We start from the raw sequence: 18,351 nt of genomic DNA, 5'->3' as shown, positions 1-18,351 counted from the left end.
TCAACAACTTTATCAGTTGATCATCCCAAAAGCTTTGATGAGAGTTGTAAGACATTACATGTAACAGAAATCTGAATATGACCTCATATTTTGAAGTCTTTGAAGTCTGTTCTCAGAGAATGAAATGCATCAACAATTGTCTCTACTCACAGACTGACAGACATACGAAGACTCAGATCCTCAGTGTAGCATAGGCACCCTAAGGTGACTGCTATTGCATCTGAATGTCAAAAAAAATGCTTCAATTCTTAAACTTGATTTCATGATGACGCCATTTATTATACACACATAAGTAAACAATACAGAGAAGTACAAACAGTACATACTGTATTATCACACGCAGTACCATACATACGAGTGATATGACTAGGGCCGTCTAAGTGATGGGCACCAGACTTCCAATACTTTTGAACCTGTCTCATAAAATCCAGATAATTCAGAATACCTGGCAGCAAGGTTTCTCACGGATGCTGATGTGATAATAAAACACATTTTACAGTATTTAAAAGACAGCCATAGCTTGCCGAACATTCCTTAATGACACTTGTTGGGGCAGCGAGGGCTGAATGGAGTAACCAGATCTGCTCCAAAATGCATGCCGTAGTATTTCTGAAAGTCAGCGACCACAAAAAATCATATTTTATATCTGTTTAAATCAGTTATTTTATATCTGTTTCATCGACATAATTGATAAACAGCTCCAAAAGAAGCAAACTGTCTACCTGCAATTATCGAAATGCACTTGGAAAAGATCCTGTAGATAGATACTCAGTGCAGGCTCCCACTGGCAGCGCGGCATACACTGTAAATGAGGACAGGACCCAGTCTAGAACATGGAGAAAGCAGTGCAGGTAGTTCATGATTAAACACTACCATCTGTAATATCTACAGCTGCCCTCGAACTGCTATGGAAATTACTACAAATGTGAAAGTGAAGCACGAAAGTGTTGTATGAAACACTAATGAAAGTCACATTGTTCATCAAAGGCACAAGAAAATTTCAAATGTAAGGATTTGATAACAGTTATAGCTTGGACTGGAACTTGGAGATGGCAAACCCATCTGTATGTGGACGTAACAGCTAAACAACACACTGACCAGTGTAGAGAAATGAAAAAAAAAAACTTTACTGTTTTACAAAGAATAAAATACCCATAACACGCTTTTTTATGAAAATTTGATCCGATAACAAATCTGGCAAACTCATAATGTGACATTGAAAAATAACTATAAATATGGAAATAAAAAAAATCTTGTGACTCTATCCATTTGTATTTTGTAAAACTGACAGTAGAAATAGAACTGCGATACCAAACATTGCACTTGAAGATTTACTAGGTGAAACCCATATACACACTGCTTATAGTACCCTCTGACTTTGGAGAAATCTCTTGGTTACAATGGCAAGATGGCTCGTTCCACTGCTAGAAGGGGTGAGAGGCTGTAAACTATAGCTATTCTTAATGAAGCCTGGATGGCGTAGCAGTGATGGGAATGCTTAAAAAGATAAATAGAAAGTCACAACAAAATTTTGCATTGATTTATAATTTACAACTATGGAAAAAATGGGAAAATGCAATAAGACCAGATAGGTGTTGACCTTTTAAAAGTGGACATTTTTCAAGTATGTCATATAACACATATAAGTAACTCAATTAAAATGACTTTGTAATTAGCACTGATGTAAATTGACACTCCTCCAAGTTTACTAGAACTTGGGATTTACATGAATTTGTTTCATTCCACATTTTTCATCTATGTCAAGATCTATGATAAAACATTCTTTTAAGATTTCTATCCTTGTTTGTATTGTTTTAGATAGAACATTTGCAAAAATAACGATAAAGTGAAAAAATATATTATCTTGTAAACTAGCTAAGGCATGTAAATACTGGGCTCTGTGAACTGATAGGAATGAATAAAATTCATGTCTGGCTATTCAGATCTTTGCATCTGGGCAAGACTGAAGGAGACCCCTGCCCACACTGAACAATTTTATAAATCAATATAATCCTAGGGGGTCAATTTATTTCAAACAGCTATGGAGGACCCCTTAAGTAACTTCCATTGTTTTCATCATGATAACTGGGCTCAGTTTCTTTACATCCACTGAGCATATATGTGGCCTTCATTCCCTTGTGACCGAATTAATCATTTTGGTAAAAAACAATTATTGACATGTAACTGACTTTTCAGACTTGGTTCAATTCTTGCTTCAGTACTCTGAGTGGAAAGAAATTACTGTAGTCACATGTACAAAATTCAAAAGAAATGTTTTCGTCAGCCTCTTTGAAGCAATAAACTACAAAAAGTACATATAACTGCACAAGACAGAATTCCAAGACAAACTTTTACGAAAACCACTGTTCTTACAAAATGTACATCCCTATTGCAATAATGAGTCTTTCCATACACCAATAGATGTAATTAATTGTGCAAGCTGTATATCTCAATTTTGAATTGAAATGCGACATTCACTCTTTCTACCAATAAAGAAAGTTCATCAAAGAATTTATCCTTCTCCATGCTGTACCATAGAGGGCACTTCACTTCTGTATTTTCCTCCCAACGACGGTCCAGGTTTTGTTGTGTTCAAAGGTAACCGGTACAAAGCCTTCCTTATCGGCAGACAACACTATCATCGCATTTCCTGCAACGGAGAAGAGCAGGAAGTCAGTGACAAGAGAAGACTGTTGTTTTATACATCTTAAATTGTCAAAAAGGCTCCTACTCGGAGTTCTCAGAAAGGAGTACATTGAATCTACCATGCAATGGGAAGATTATTAGATGGAGAGTAACTACACAATGTCACCATCATATGTATACATAAGCTCCAATATGCTGTGCAGGGGAAAAAATTCCTCATAATATTACTTTGCTGTATTTTTGGTTCTCCTTTGTTGAAGCTGTTTTGAGCGGCTGACATGAGACCAACTTCCTTGTCGAGTCCTCTCATTGACCTGCTCAAACCCCCCCCCCCCTCCCCTATTACCAGGTCCACACCTACTGGGTCTTGAAATCACAACCCTCCAATAGTGAGTCTATTACAGTGGACCTGGTGGGTCTCAATAGTGACAGCAGTAACCCTAACCACTGCCCCATGGTGCCTTGGTCAAACCTTGACTTACCTAACACAATCTCCACAGTTGCCAGCTGAAACGCTTCCTTAATAGCCTGCAGTCTGACCAAACCATTCTCCAGGATAAAAGTCTTCTTGACAGTGTTACCGTTGTAGTTGTGAAGGAAGTGCACAAAACCTGGAAAGTTGATAAAACTTATGATTTAAATAGCTGTGTTTCTGCATCAAATGACGATGAAAGGGTTGAAGGTGGGGTGCAAAGTATGTCATGTTGAAGTACTTTCTACATCCTTTTTCAGGAACTTTGGCAAACTGTTACATCATACACTCTCCTTTTCTAATGTTCACATGTCGATGAAAAGCATGTATAATTGATGAGAGAGAGAGTAATTTTCACCCCCAGCTACAAGTGAGGAAATGATAACCAGTAAATTATCACTAAGGTCATATTCAAATACATGTATGGATCTATGACTTTGTACCTGCTTTGTACAGGGTAGGATACGGACCGGTGCTGAGACCAGCATGGGGGCCACTGTCAACCTCATCTCGCCCAGGATGATGATATGGTTGCTCCATAAATTCACCATCACAATCTTGGTAGGGGTCTCTGATCGGAATCATGGCTGGTGGCATGGTAACTGTACCAGAAAACAAGACAAATGTACACAAGAAGTGAGAACGTTTTTATTTTTCTTTCTCATCAGCTCTATTTTCACATCAAGGAGAATCCTTGACAAGAACTCGATTTACCAACCATCCACAAAAATAGACACTGTCAGAGACTTTTGCTTGAAGACCTTTGAAATAGATTTAAAAGAGAGCTGGTTGTGTTTTGGGTGTCAACTCTAATAAAGGATATCCAATTTTTGGTGACTGTGAACAATATCAAACATGTCTGTATGTGTTGTAAGATCAAATCAGATAAATTGCCAATGACTTGAAAAAAGGGAAAAAAAAGGAAATCCAAAACTGTGACATATGTTTGCAGTAAATTGAAGTGTGCATGCCAGTAAAAATTGTAAATCAAGTCAGGTTTCAAGAAAAAAGTTTATGTCTGGCATTGCCCTTTGAAAGTAGTTTACAGATTATTCCGGAGGTAGTTACCTATTTCCATGGAATGGTATCGGAATGACAGATCGTACTCCGTCATTTGACTGCTTGGAGGGAACAGACTGTTGCCTTGTACCTGTTTGCCGACCACATACAGCAGATCTTTGCCGTCTAGTGTGCTACATAAACCTTTCGGCCGACCGTCTCTTCCTAAATCCTGACAAAAGAGGGATAAGAAACATTGATTTCTGGGTACACAGTAGCTCATAAAATGTTGCAAATAAATTATAATTTAAACATTGAGAATGTGACACACTGAAGCTTGGCAGCACAAATAATTACCAGGTAGGCTACAACTCTGGCATACTGAATTCGGACACACATATGGTACAGATACCATACATGTGATCACACTACCACATACAACAGTACAGCTCCATTGTCCACAAAGGGACTCTTTTTGAAAAGTGGTGCACTTCTCTGTTTACCAGTCACCTACACACATTTTAATGACCAAATGGGAGAATATTTTTAGCAATGTACGAATATGCAAATTATGCACTGTTATGTAAATTGACCACCTCTTTGAGTTTTTGTCAAAACTGTGGAGAACGCTGTACTGTAATATTGTCTGCTTGCATTTGGGAAAAATGGAGCCAAACTTATGGCAATCCCTCACTAAGTATCTGCAAACATGTTCCAGTGCTCTACATCCAGAAGCTAAATGTATACTTCCAAAAGTGGTTGTGTTGTACTGTATGTTAATTTACCCCCAGTTCAATATATACATAAATTTCACAATTACCAGGAAAGCTATTCTTGGTATTTTTGTGGCAATGGTAACTACCTATCTGCTTGCATGATTTACACCAATCCTTAACGGAAACCAAATTATACCATCAGTACACAGTTCAGACAGTAATTATTTCAATAGTCTATTATAGGAAATCATTGACTTCCCCTGTATCATTCACTATTGCTTCGCATATTAAGTTTCATCCATTCTAACAGACCATATCCTGCAATTTTACGATATAATCTATTACATTGTGTACAATGAAGTAAAACCATGTAGGACTTTAATGTATGGCATGGCTAACTGACATTTTTCATAAAAGGATGAAAAAATAAAAAAACTCACAAGATCTTCTATCTTCTTGATTTCCTTTTCACTGATGATGAATATTTGTATCTTGCTCTGAGCATTGCTACTCACTGCAATGGTTTTATTCATCATCTACAGTGACAGAAGAAAAGTACATTGAAATGTACATGCAATTGACATGATATACTGGGTCCATACACTCAGTCATTAAATATTCAGTGACTTTCAAGGACTTTTTCAGCAATTTTCAAGGACTTTTTGGGGTCAAAAATGCTATTTTCCAGTTATCATTTTTACAATATATCATTTTTCTACTTCATTCTACATATCATTTTTACGATATCACCACTGATTATCTTGTCATTTTTGAAAATTATGTGGAGTGTACAGACCCTGTCTATACCAATTTTTTTACTGGAACCAAGATTCACCATGAGTGCTTCAAGCTACATTGATTCTAGCACTTTACAAAAAAATTACTTCAAAAAAGCTTCACGATAAAAAGGTCATGACAAGACATATAAATTAATTTGCCATAATTTGATACTAACTGACAGACTATTAATATCATTCATATATCGTAATGCTCCTATGCATGCATACCATGTAAACATGCTCCTATATCTGGCAGAATATACCGGTAATTCAATACACAAGACTCCTAAAGTTTGGTTATATGAGGCAAATATACTTGAAAAAAAAATATTTTCAAATTACACCCTTTTAATTTTGTTTTGCATATTTGGTTCAAAGTCAAATACTGAAAGCTGTTTCATGATTGCAAGGCACTTTGGCATTGGAACTAAAGCATTGCCCTAGTACCGGTATAGGCAGAGTATTCTCAAATTGCTATCAACACAGATGTTGAAGATCAATAACTTTTTAATCACCTGGTAGCTGATCAAGTCTGGTTCAAGGATTCCCGCAATGGTGACATTGGACACAATGTCGGGTGTTTCATCTTTCATCGATATCAGCAGTAGCCGGGAGGCATCTTGTACTTGACACTGACATAGAAAGCACACGCCAGATGTAAATCTTTAGCAAGTGTGTCAAAGTGGTTGAGCTGCCTATGCTAGGGTAAGCAACCTGTCTGTTTTCTGTCTGTATGTTTGTATAGATAGACCATGAAGCTAAAATATGTCAAGCTAAAAATGTACAAAGGAGTCAGCATATTACATGCACAAGGGTGATATCGATCTACAGCAGTGATATTTTCATTACAGATACAGTAAGACAACTGTTGGTGTCGTAAAAAGCACATTCAGGTTAGTATGCGCCTCAAAAGTGAAATACTTAAACTTCTGCTCCAACTTTCCTCAGTGAAACTTTTCATCATTCTCTAACCAAATCAGGAATAAAACTCAGGGTCACTTTGCTAAGTTTGGTACTACAGAAACAAATTTACTTCACATTTACTGATAACTGAAATTTAAAATGGCCGCCATCCCTGGGGAAAAATAAAATTTTCAATTTTTGAAAAACTGAGATGCTGAAATCATTCTTACTCCCAAAGCTTTGAAATGAGCCGCCACGAGTAGTAGATCAGAAAAAAATTGTAAAAATTTGGGAGTCTGAATATCTGTCCCCGAGGCACATTCTACCTTAAAACACAAAAAGGAGAGGGAAAAATGAGGGAAGAGACAGGAGGGAAATGCAGGGAGATCTGAATGAGGCAGCCAGACACTGAGTGTGGCAGCTAGTCTGCATATCCACACTATGTTCTGTACAATATTACGGGGGGGTATACTATTATATGCAGTATTTCAGTGCTGGCTTTATGCTGCTAACAATACTAGTGCTGAGCCCTGTTTACTGACTTACAGTATATGTATATAATGCTTTGTTTATAATTTCGCTCGAAAGCATTTCTGAAATGTCAAACGGACACCAGTCCTACGGATCTATGCATGCACTTACTGTGTTTCTCTTAAGCTTTAGGAGTGAAAGGTCCTTATCAGTGTCTCGTTTGACATGCATGATATCCAATATATTGTCATCTTTGATTTGCTTCGTCGGCCTTTCATCCAGCAGCTCACGTTTTACGCTCTGGCCACCGGCGCTTTGCTTATTAGCGGCTACAAGTGAGGTCAAGTCTATCGGTCCTTTCCCACTTACATCAAAGTCCAGCGTGTTAACATTCCCTGTTCCTGCATCAACTGAATTGCCGGCAGCGTCCACTGACGATGGTTGCAGAGAATTGGGAACATCGAACATGTCTTCCTGTGTGTTGGTGACGACCCTGTCCAAGGGAAGGCCTGTGGTTACTAGTAGCTGGTCGTCGTCTATGGCAACAATACATCCTATTGGCGCATCCAGTCTGAAAAGTAAAGATTTTTGTTATTTAGCAGGGTACCTCCTAGCATATCCATGCACATATCTACCTGCAAGAATTGGCCAAGACAAAGTCTTTCTGATGAAGCGATACTAAATATCACAAATTACTGTAAGGCCTCAAAGGACAAGTAGCTGTAATTTTTAGATTATTTTTTTTTTTACTATTTTTGTTTCTAATGTCAACAAGGATTTCTTGTTCTACTCCCTGAAGCATGCAGAGATACAGAGTATTCAGCTTGTCAACTCAGTCTGTACACGCGTAACTTTAATGTTTTTCTTGACACGTTAATTCTGGTCTGGACTAGATTCTATGAAAGCAATAACAGTGCAATCTACCCATACGGACGCTGTGTTGGCAAGCTAAATACTTGGTATTTTAACATGTTGGGAGTAGATCAAATATTTGCAAAACACCACCATGCTCTGGGAGTAAAAAAAGAATTTGCAACTGACATACGAAACAAAAGTAGTTAAAAAATATGATCAAACGGTACAGCTACTTTCCCTTAACACTTTAACTATCATATATTTACTACTGTAACATAATATTCATTTTTTTCTACGCTTCCGCACAGAAAACAATAACTTTATGGCTCTGGACTCCTAACCCTTGATTGTGCATTTTGTGAGTGTGCTCATAAAAATAACATCATACATAAATCAATCAAATAAACAACTTTTGAAGACAATTATTGCGTATTTAGAGTACGGAAAAAAACTAAAAAGTTTAGACTGCCTGGACCTACCCTGGTACCTGCCACACTGAATGCTGTCTTTCAGTAAGTGATGTTTCAATATCATTGAAATCAAAGGTCTGCAAGAAAACAATATTATTTTATTGGAGATGATGGATGCATCAACACTTTGCAAGGTTTTGATGGGAAGGTAAATGATTTGGAAACTACAGTAATACTTCTGTTCAACTCACAAAAAAATTTACATGTTGCAAGTATTGGCGTAGAACCAACTCACAGAAATTTCAAGAAATTGCAGAAGTGACTCAAAGTGCTCAGAAATTTCAATGGCTAGACAGCTGCTGGTATAATTCAGAGAATAGCAATGCAAATGTTGAAGTGAAAAATTCATGTACTGGTGGTCTGACACCTCAGAACACAAGATTTGCTCATTCTTGTAAAGTGAAGCAAAGTTGAACAGACATACCAGCAGAGATGACCCTTCAGAAATGATCAGTTTCTTGGAATCCGATGACCAGACCCCTCCAGTGATGTCACTGCCCTGGTGGAGTGTTTCGCAGACAGAGGACTCAACATTGATGACTTTCACATCCGACTTTGTAAGTACGCACACGATTGGCAACTTTGGGTGCCAGAGTACACCTGGAAGGAAAGATACATGGCGATGAAATAGACATATTGCTCCCTTATACTGAAACATACATGGAGATAAGTTTATGACTGATGCAGCAACATGTAATCTGTTTCTAAACAAGTTGTTAAAAATCAGCATTAAAAATCAAGGCAGTATAGGAAGATAATTGTGGCACACACTAGTCCAGAACCACTCCTTAATATTGTATACCCCTTTTCCTGCCAAGTTCATATTTCACCACCAGGTCAAGATGGTTAAAATTAATGAAACACAACATATTCCATATGGTGTATTTTGACATAATACTGTACATTTGAAAGCTGTTGGAAAAACACAAATACTGTAAACTTGCATTATTTTTGACTAAAGATGCTATAACAGACCAAGCCAAGTGGGTGAAAATACGTCATGTTTGGCTCAATAACACTTTTTACTGACTCGGCTGATGGGGAAGTGATACTGTCTGGCAGGAAAATGGATACACTGCACAGTTTCAATGAGAGCTAGGTCCTAAACTAGGCATATACACTATCTCAGTAAAATATCCCTTCTAGGTTGAGTTAGTGAAAATTGCAATTTTCACAAATGTTTCAGCAAGACAAGCCAGTCAAAATCATTATTACATATTTTAGGGGTCTTAAAATTGTCTAGCCTGTTAACCCTTTCACCATTGTAGTTTGGCCCCAATTCCATTGTTATCAATGGTGATTGTGGACTGTTTAACAGGGAGTTAGGGGTTATTTTATTTATTATATGGAACATGTTGTTTCATCTTAATGAGTTTCAACAACCATGATACTTGTAACAGATGAACCCGACAGGAAAACATCAATTTTAATAGTCGTTTCAATTTTGAGATAGGCATACTAAAAGTAAAGTCAATTGAAGTACACCCATTTAGTTTTTATAGGGTAGCCTGTGTATTGTGATTTTACTACAGTAAACATCGATATAATTAGAAAAGTTACAAACAATTTACAATATTTAGACTATACCGGTACATGATATCGCTTTCATACACTGAATATGCACATCCCAGAATTTTATCTGGTGACACTGTGGGGTCAAAGGTCAGTGATAAACACCAAGCAAACTGGAAAAAAATGATAAATTCAAGATCTGTGAAAATTTCATTCTCTTTTAACTTTGCACTTGAGAATCAGAAAGGCTGTATGTCATACAAAAACTGGACTGACAGCTTTATACCTTCCTACACTGAGTTTGCACTTGATTAAAATGTTGAGGAGATTAAAATGTACAGGAGATACATTATGCTCGATGATTTGTGTCTTCCATTTCAACTTATAACTCCAGTACGTACTCCATACACTCTGGGAACCCCTGACCTTTGTACATGCAAAAGGTTTTGAAAGTGCCAGGTTGTTTGTGACAGGATACAAGGATGTAAACAGGCCAGACATTATCATGTTACCCTTGATAAATGATGCACCTCCTCAGTTTCACGGCCCTGTGGCACTTAAGTTAATGACTCCCTAGTTCCTGAATAAGGATCCTTCGGCTCCTTGCAAATATGTAAAGTTTTCCTTATCTGTTCCTGTAACAACTAAATGTCAATCAATACTTATTATTTTTAGGGCAATATGCACCAATTACTGGTAAATAGTGTTGCACATTGTATTGATTTCATTTCAGGGGAGTTTATATTTCACAAGAAAACTGGGATGTAACCTTTGACCCTTATACAGCTTCAGATTCTTACATAGTGTGGTTTATAACTAATGGCGTGGAATCTTTATCCTCCATCTCACAAATGGTCTTCAGCCTATACATAGATGCAAAGACTCCTTAGCCAGTAGCAAGTCTACAGGGACTCCTTAGCTTATGGCAAGTGAACACAGACTTCTTAGCCTTTGGCTAGTGGACAAAGATACATGATCTTATTCCTAGTCTTTAACAAATACTTATAAAGAGTTCTTTTGCTTCGGTATATATGAACTTTACCTTTTGACAGAGCTTTCCCTGTGATTTCAGTGATGAAATTGAGCTTGGTATCTGCCGTACTGAAATACAGAAATAAGATATTCATATGAAATGTAAAATAATGTAAATCGTATGAGAATTCAAACCTCAACACCATATTGATCCACATAGCACCCCTGCTCAGCCAAGGGCCAACTCCAAACTTTTGATGAAAATAAAATGCCCACTCTGATTTTTTCATTGTTTTTGGAAACAGAAATAAAAACAGTTACTACTATAGTTTGTAAGTCCATTCTACATTTTACGGTTGCGTCAGTACTTCCCTTTTCTTACGTCATGGCCTTTCAAAGTCCTGTCGGTTATGTGTTTGTTATCAAACAAATTTGACAGCTTATTTTGAACAACGTAGCATATATGTCGCACTCTTTCTGATTTCTTTTGCTGATAATAAAACAAACTATTTTTGAACATGTTGGAGGGGGGTCTGGGTACCGGTATGTGCCCAATCCAATTTCAGAAGAAAATTACATGCTATGAATGGACCCTGGGCATTTATGCAAGTAAATGTGGCAATGCACACAATGCCTTATGGTACACATTTATGTGAATGCTTACACGTACAGGTATCATATTACACAAACTTCTTTCAGAATTTCTCTTCTGATTACTGACAAGTCATTGGACAAGAAACTGATGAAATATCAGTGGAAGAAGTAAACGCTAGCAACATCTTTTGTCATAATTTCTAGGTTGCTAGCACATCAATTTTTTTTAACTTTAGAAGTTGCACGTCACATTTCAGTGTTGCATGCAATCAACTGTGCTGCAGTGTTGTCTTACCTTCCGGTAACTTTCCAGATGATGGTCTTGTTAACACACTGCACAGCAAGATAGCTGGCACCTCTGTGAGGGCTCCAACATGCTCCGATCACGTCATCGCTGTCATTGGACAAATGATAACATATAAGTGGCCCTCATAAGGTCAAGCTATTCAAAAATCAGCATTTAAAAAACAAATGTGCCGTGAAGGTCATTGAAGGTCAAGTCAGTCCAATTCACCACCTCACCAAATTTAATATTCCCAATCCATCTCAATCCAATTTTCATCTCCCACCCATTTCCCACCCAGTTTCTCCCACCGGGCTGATAAAAGGCATGCGAGAGGGTGATAATAGTTACTTTAGAAAGGATAACTTATTCAACATTTAACATCTAGGTTATCAGCATGTACTTTTGAGGGCAAGGTCAATTTGTCCCTGTTCATTGATAATGAGATGGTAAGGTTGAGCTTATAACCTTTTCAAATAAAAATTCAACTCAATTATAATTGATATGATCACCAAAAAAAATGAGCTTTATCATTAATAAAGCTCCTTATTCTGAAGGGAAGGGATATTTCATTCCTTCCACTATTTACATGACAACAGCAGTTGTTCATTTGAACAGTTACTGTAAATATTTGTAACATTTTTCTTTCTAGACCACTACAGAACTTATTTTGACTATGATTATTTAATGGTACATAGCAAGTCATTTTTAGGATGATGCAATCGCAAAAACTGCGACAATGTCATCTTCTGAAATATTTTTTTTTACACATGCAACCTAGAGAGCCATTGAATACGGTGATACCCTATGAAGCTGGGAAGTCCCTGATTGCTTGATGGCTCATTTAAATATGTAATGAAGAGCAATGAAAGTTGTCTGCAGATCAATAAATGAGAATTGAATTTACATTTCAAAGCTTCATGGCTGTTTAAAATTGAACTTTATAACATGGAGTGGCGCTTTTCCTCAAGAGAATAGAAACAAATCACACATTTTGTTTTATTCTGTTAATTTGGTCAGCAAAGGTAACATATGGAAATTGTCAGCCTTGAATACATAAAAATACACCTGAAGGTCAGGTGACATAACTGCTAAAAATAGCCGGGGAAACACCACCAGCTTGGAACTTTCCCTTGAATTGTTTTAGGATGGTGTACACTGCAACAAACCAAGACATTGGGTATCATAGCGGTATGCATTGGTTTGATAGAAAGCAGACCTTGAAAACTTGACAGGTGGTAAAGTTTGGAAAATAAACAAACCACATTAAAAACAAATCATGAATAAATATGTAAATAAATATATAAATAAAAAAGTAAACAAATAAACAAAATACATACATACATACATACATACATACATACATACATACATACATACACACATACATACATACATACATACAATACATATATACATAAATAAATAAATAAATAAATAAATAAATAAATAAATAAAAACATAAATAAATGTATAATATATAAATATGTATAACAAATGAAAATCAGAAATATCTGGAAATAAAATTCTAACCAAATGTACATAAAATGACAGACACTCTGCAGACAGGGAAATTATGTAAAATTTTCAACAGTATATGCTGAATTATGATCTTGAAATGTAAAAATATTGCTTACACAATCTTGTGTCTCAAATCAAATCTTTAGTTTAACTATACTCACCTTCCAAAGTCCTTTAATTTCACTGTTTTTTCACCAACCAATTTTCCTTTGAAATATGAGATTGGTGTGAGATTTAATGCTGCACCATTTGTCCATGCTAGACCGTGGGTTGGATGGATTGCTGAAATTAGAAGAGAAGCACACAGCTATGCTGAAAGACTTTTGTATATTATATATTATAGAGCACACAAGGAATTATATGCGTGAGGGTAGGTGACCGTTTACCCGAGATAAGGAAGGCAAATGATCTCCTGCCTCGAGGGGACATAGCCCGTTGTTTGGGCTATACTGTTTTTATTACCTGCCTCTCTTACATAGCTTTCACTCAAAATGCTTGGGTTTATTTACAAATGACAATGATATGCTTTTTTATTATGTTAGACAAAAAATCCATTGAAAAATAGAACAATTTTTATCATCGTATGGTGCATTAATATAATTTAAATCACAATTATGCAGTTTATCAATTTTTTTATGCATACTTCGACAAAAAACAATATTTCCTAGGAAAAACATGTAATTAAATCACTTTTAAATTCCAAAGTTGTCAAGTTGAAAGTAGTTCTAGTTCATTCATTTCACTCAAACCATTACTAAGTGGCCCTCCACGTAATCAACAAGTTTAAACATTTCACCCCAGTTCCCTGTATACAGGTCCAAGATCACCATTGATAACAATGGGTTTGGGTGGAACATGGTGGTGAACGGGTTAAACATTAATCCTTTTGAGTGAGCGACATTTCAATATCTGAGGCGTGTAAAAAAAGTCTTTTCTGGCAGTCTCTCTTCTTGGCTGTGGTATACCCTATTCCAATTCTTTTGATGGGTTATGGTTGTATAGCCAGGCAGACAACAATGAACAAAGATCTAAGTGTACTTGTACAAAAGTATAGCCATGCAGTCATCATTGCCCAGCTCTGCAGACCAAAACCACTTTGGGTCACAAGACCACAACACATGCAACATGACCAGCTACCAGTAGCAAATTATTGGCAATGACAAACAACTTTCACATCACCGTCTTTGCTTGACTTCCAATAACCAGAAAAAAGCTACTGTTACACATTTGTGTACAATTGATCTAGAAAACAGGAGTTGAATGTTTCTTTTCCTAAAAATGTGGTGTCACTGTGTGCTCTTAACCCTTTGAGCACCAAAGTCTATTCTTGTCCCTTTATAAAATATAATCCCCCAGTCAATTTGTCTCAGATTTTTGACAAAATTTTGAGAAAACACTACTACCAATGAAATGTGATGCCCAATTCTTCCAAAATTATCAAAAAATTACAGAAAAATTCATAAAAATTGGTAAAATTTTGCACTAAAGTTTTGAGCGGGAGAAAATTACAGCACTCACAAAGGGTTAAAGACAGTAAGTTACAATATCAAGCTTGTGGTCCATTAATTTGTCAATCGACCAATTTAATTTTAAAAACATTACAGTAAGAGGATGCCATGTTATGGTAGTATACACCTCAAAACTGAAAGACTTGCACTTTTGCTCAAAATTTCCTCATTGAAACTTTTGACCATCCTCTCAGCAAATCAAGAATAACAACAGGAATCAACTTGCAGAGTTTGGTACCAGAGAAACAAATTGCCTTACATTTACCGGTGTTTGAAATTCAAAATGTGGCCATCCCTGTGTTAACTCTATGGGGAAAAATACAATTTTCAATTTTTGAAAAAGTAAGCCGGTGAAAATTTTTCTGACTCCAAGAGCCTTAAAAATGAGCCACCACAAATGGTAGATCAGAAAAGAATATTGGCAAATTTGAGTCCAAATGTCTGTCCACAAGGTGTTCTGAAAACACAAAGTGATAAATCTAAATAAAACTCACTGTGAAACAAGTTGATGGTAAGCAGTACGATAAAAACATCAAATGGCTAAGTACTTAATTAGTATTTACTTCACTATATACCGGTAGGTGCAGATGGTTTCACTGATTAAGGTACCTGTACTTTGTTGGGTCACTGCAATTGAACCCATCCCTAGATAGAGGGTCTGTCTGTAGGAACAAGTCTTACAACAGGATATTGGAATATTGACTCTGGGGGAGGTAGGACGGGCCCCTTCCTTCCTTGTCTTTCTGAAAACCCAATCAAGGAAGTCTAGTTCTTACATAAACATCATTTCACGAATATAACTGTCAGTAACTCCTGAAAGCCATTGACAATATAGCTGTCTTCTATATCGTTGCTTCTTCAAGAAAATGGTCAAGGAAACCCATTTATCCAACGTACACGTACCATGACTGGCACAAACACTAACCTCTGTTCTCTTGCTATGATGAGTAGACTATGGTACATGTACAGCCCGCTAAAAACGAGAAAGTCCCCGCTTATAAATTGCCCCATAGAATTCTGTTACATTTGAAATGAAAAGGAGTTGGCAGCCTGCGCAGATCAGAACACGTACACTGCTTGGGCCTTGCTTGAGGCTGGGCAACAAATCATACAACCCCGGGCAGACAACTTACAAGGTCATTACACCTGCTGATGACAACAAATGGGGCTGGCTGGCTGGACGCGGACGAACGCGGGTAACGAACGGGTGGATGGTACATCGATGTAGCCTTACTGGTTCGCATCGTTTGACGTGCGCACTAGTCTGGAACACGGTCCCTTTTGTGGAGGGACCGTGCCTGGAACCAAAGTCTGACCCTGAATGATTCGCTCTACAGTCCACTAAACTGGATCACATGTCCATTCATTCAGCGACCTGTGGACCTGCAATGTTCTCACACCAGTCACCACCACAACAACGTATCAGTGGTCATTCACTTACCTTGGAAAAGTGAGTTAATTTTAGTTCGTGAAAGCTTGACACGTCCAAGTTCCATGATTTACATCTATACGCGTACCGTCGTTCGTTTATGAAGTCCTTGTTATGTGTTGGTTCGCGCGTATGCCATTGTATAAATAAGCACTCACTGCGGTGCTTCCCCGAAATGTCATAACTCATGGCTCGTGGTTTACGTCATGTATACGATGACCTCGCAGATGACCTCATTTCCTTTTCATGAGTTGAAATTCGCATCCTCGTTCCAGTATTGTGAAGAATGACGATACAGTGACCGTATATTTGTTAAAATACCATTTTTCAAATAATGCAAACACTAAATTTAGACTTTTCAACTGGCAATGAATAATTTTAAAGCAAAAACAAAGTTGCCGCTTTGTCTTACAGCCCTACAACTTTCACTGATCATGCCAATAGGCTGAGGAAAGTCACGTGACGGAATTAGGGCCAGTACACATGCGACAATTTACGTGCTGTTCGACAATAAAAAGAATTTGCAAAGCTCCTGGCACAAAACACTTTGAAACTTAAAAAAGTATATATGATGACAACATTACCTTATTGCATTTTCATGATTTTTAAGGAAATCCCCCCCCCCCCAATAATAGGTTGGGAATTAAAAGCACAAACCTCACAGTAAATGTAAACCCAAAAATTCTAAGCTTATCCAACTTCTGTTAGCATTAACCAGTTATGTAGCATAATAACATATTTGGAGCAGAAATGTTAAAGAGAAATCGTTGTTACCTCCCAGGTAAACTGTAATGGTGACTCTCATGCAACTAAAGCATGACGAATGTTCAGAGTTGAATTCTAAAGACATATGCAGCTGCACAATATCTCAGGAATTTTATAACACCTTGTGCCTCATCAGGTGCTCTTCCCTCATCTGATAAATGTCTTCTGCACACACCTAGATGGAATCTTACTACCTATGGTCGCCGCTCCTTCTCTGCAGCAGCTCCTGTCCTTTGGAACTCTTTACCCCTGGACATAAAAACCTCTCCTAATGTCAACATTTTAAAAAGACGCTTAAAAAATTACATCTCCCAGTGAGCATTTTCATTGTAACTCGAAGTGCCACTTAGCATTGTTTAGGTTTGGATATTTGGCGCTATACAAATAGATAGATAGATAGCTATGATATCACAGGTATGGCATTCACTGAATCTTATACGCAATGTTCAAGCGCAGCGATAAATTTGGTATTTCCTGTCGACTCGAACAAACTTTATTAGTTCCGCCTCTATATCCTTTCTTCTGATTGACGTTATACGTTATACGTACTTCGCAAAATGATTTTCCAGTAATTTGGGCGTTAACTTATGCGGAAATAGGGACCAAATTCAGGCATACGCATGAAAATGAGGCTATCTTTTGCATGAACATTGTATAAATTGAGTACTCGGTTCATTTATTTTGGCCGCACAACCCTCCCGGGGAGATCCTCAACTCCCACCCTATCTTTGTGGACATGCAACTCCCACCCCATCTTGAATTTGGTCATAGGGGATAAATAACCCCGCTTCATCGCTGGCTTGTTTGTATGTAGTTACAAGTATGGGTTTCTGTGGTTATGTTTTTACATCATTTCCGGTAATATTTTTTCATCTCCTTACCCCTCGCTCCGAAAAAACGACTCAGGACATCCTCTTGTTCCCGGTCTATGTAAGTACTGAAGGCATATTTACACACCTGATGTCATCGATGGTGAATCCAAGGAACGGCAAATGTAAAATTCGTTCACCTGGCAGAAAGACATCCCGACGTACACAGTCCCTCGTGGGCTATTCAGCTCGGGGACTATTCGCCCCATAGAAGAGTGTACAGAAGCGAGAAACAACTTGTTTGTTTCTCGCAAATTGTTTCTCGCTTCTGTACACTCGTCTATGGGGGAATAGTCCAAGAGCTGAATAGCCCACCAAGGGACTGTGTCCCAACGTACACTCTCCTCCTATTAGGAGGTGAGTATACGTTGAGTGTTGCATCGGGACAAATAATGATAGTGTCCTTGTAATGTTTCTTATGACATCTACATTACGTTTGAAACAACAACAACACAATAGTTATGTTGGTTGCATTTTATTTGTCAACAACAACAACAACATCAACAACAAAAACAAAAACAACATCATCAACAAAAACAACAACTGCCGATCAAGTAAATCATCGTATGGCTCAGGCGACTAATCGA

General features: G+C 37.4%; 1 protein-coding gene across 2 annotated transcripts; it reads right to left on the bottom strand.

Moving 5' to 3' along the window:
• Positions 1-254: 254 nt before the first annotated feature.
• On the bottom strand, positions 255-16,359 carry LOC139142531 (WD repeat and coiled-coil-containing protein-like). 2 transcript variants are annotated; one of them, XM_070712489.1, is made up of 13 exons: positions 16,143-16,359; positions 13,355-13,475; positions 11,685-11,783; positions 10,866-10,924; positions 8,736-8,911; positions 8,321-8,388; positions 7,356-7,557; positions 6,128-6,244; positions 5,274-5,369; positions 4,187-4,349; positions 3,562-3,720; positions 3,129-3,257; positions 255-2,650 (listed from the first exon to the last, which is right to left on the bottom strand). In XM_070712489.1, the coding sequence occupies exons 1-13, from the start codon at positions 16,195-16,197 to the stop codon at positions 2,547-2,549; spliced, it is 1,548 nt and encodes a 515-aa protein (XP_070568590.1). In that variant the 5' UTR covers positions 16,198-16,359; the 3' UTR covers positions 255-2,546. The 2 variants fall into 2 exon arrangements, with proteins under 2 accessions (XP_070568590.1, XP_070568589.1); XM_070712488.1 differs by having other exon boundaries at positions 7,158-7,557; positions 16,143-16,347.
• Positions 16,360-18,351: the final 1,992 nt, after the last annotated feature.

Source organism: Ptychodera flava, chromosome 10, assembly GCF_041260155.1.
Source record: "Ptychodera flava strain L36383 chromosome 10, AS_Pfla_20210202, whole genome shotgun sequence".
NCBI classification, from domain to species: Eukaryota; Metazoa; Hemichordata; class Enteropneusta; family Ptychoderidae; genus Ptychodera; species Ptychodera flava.
The sequence above is the reverse complement of the archived record's forward strand: the minus strand, read 5'-3'. Positions and strand labels throughout refer to the sequence as shown.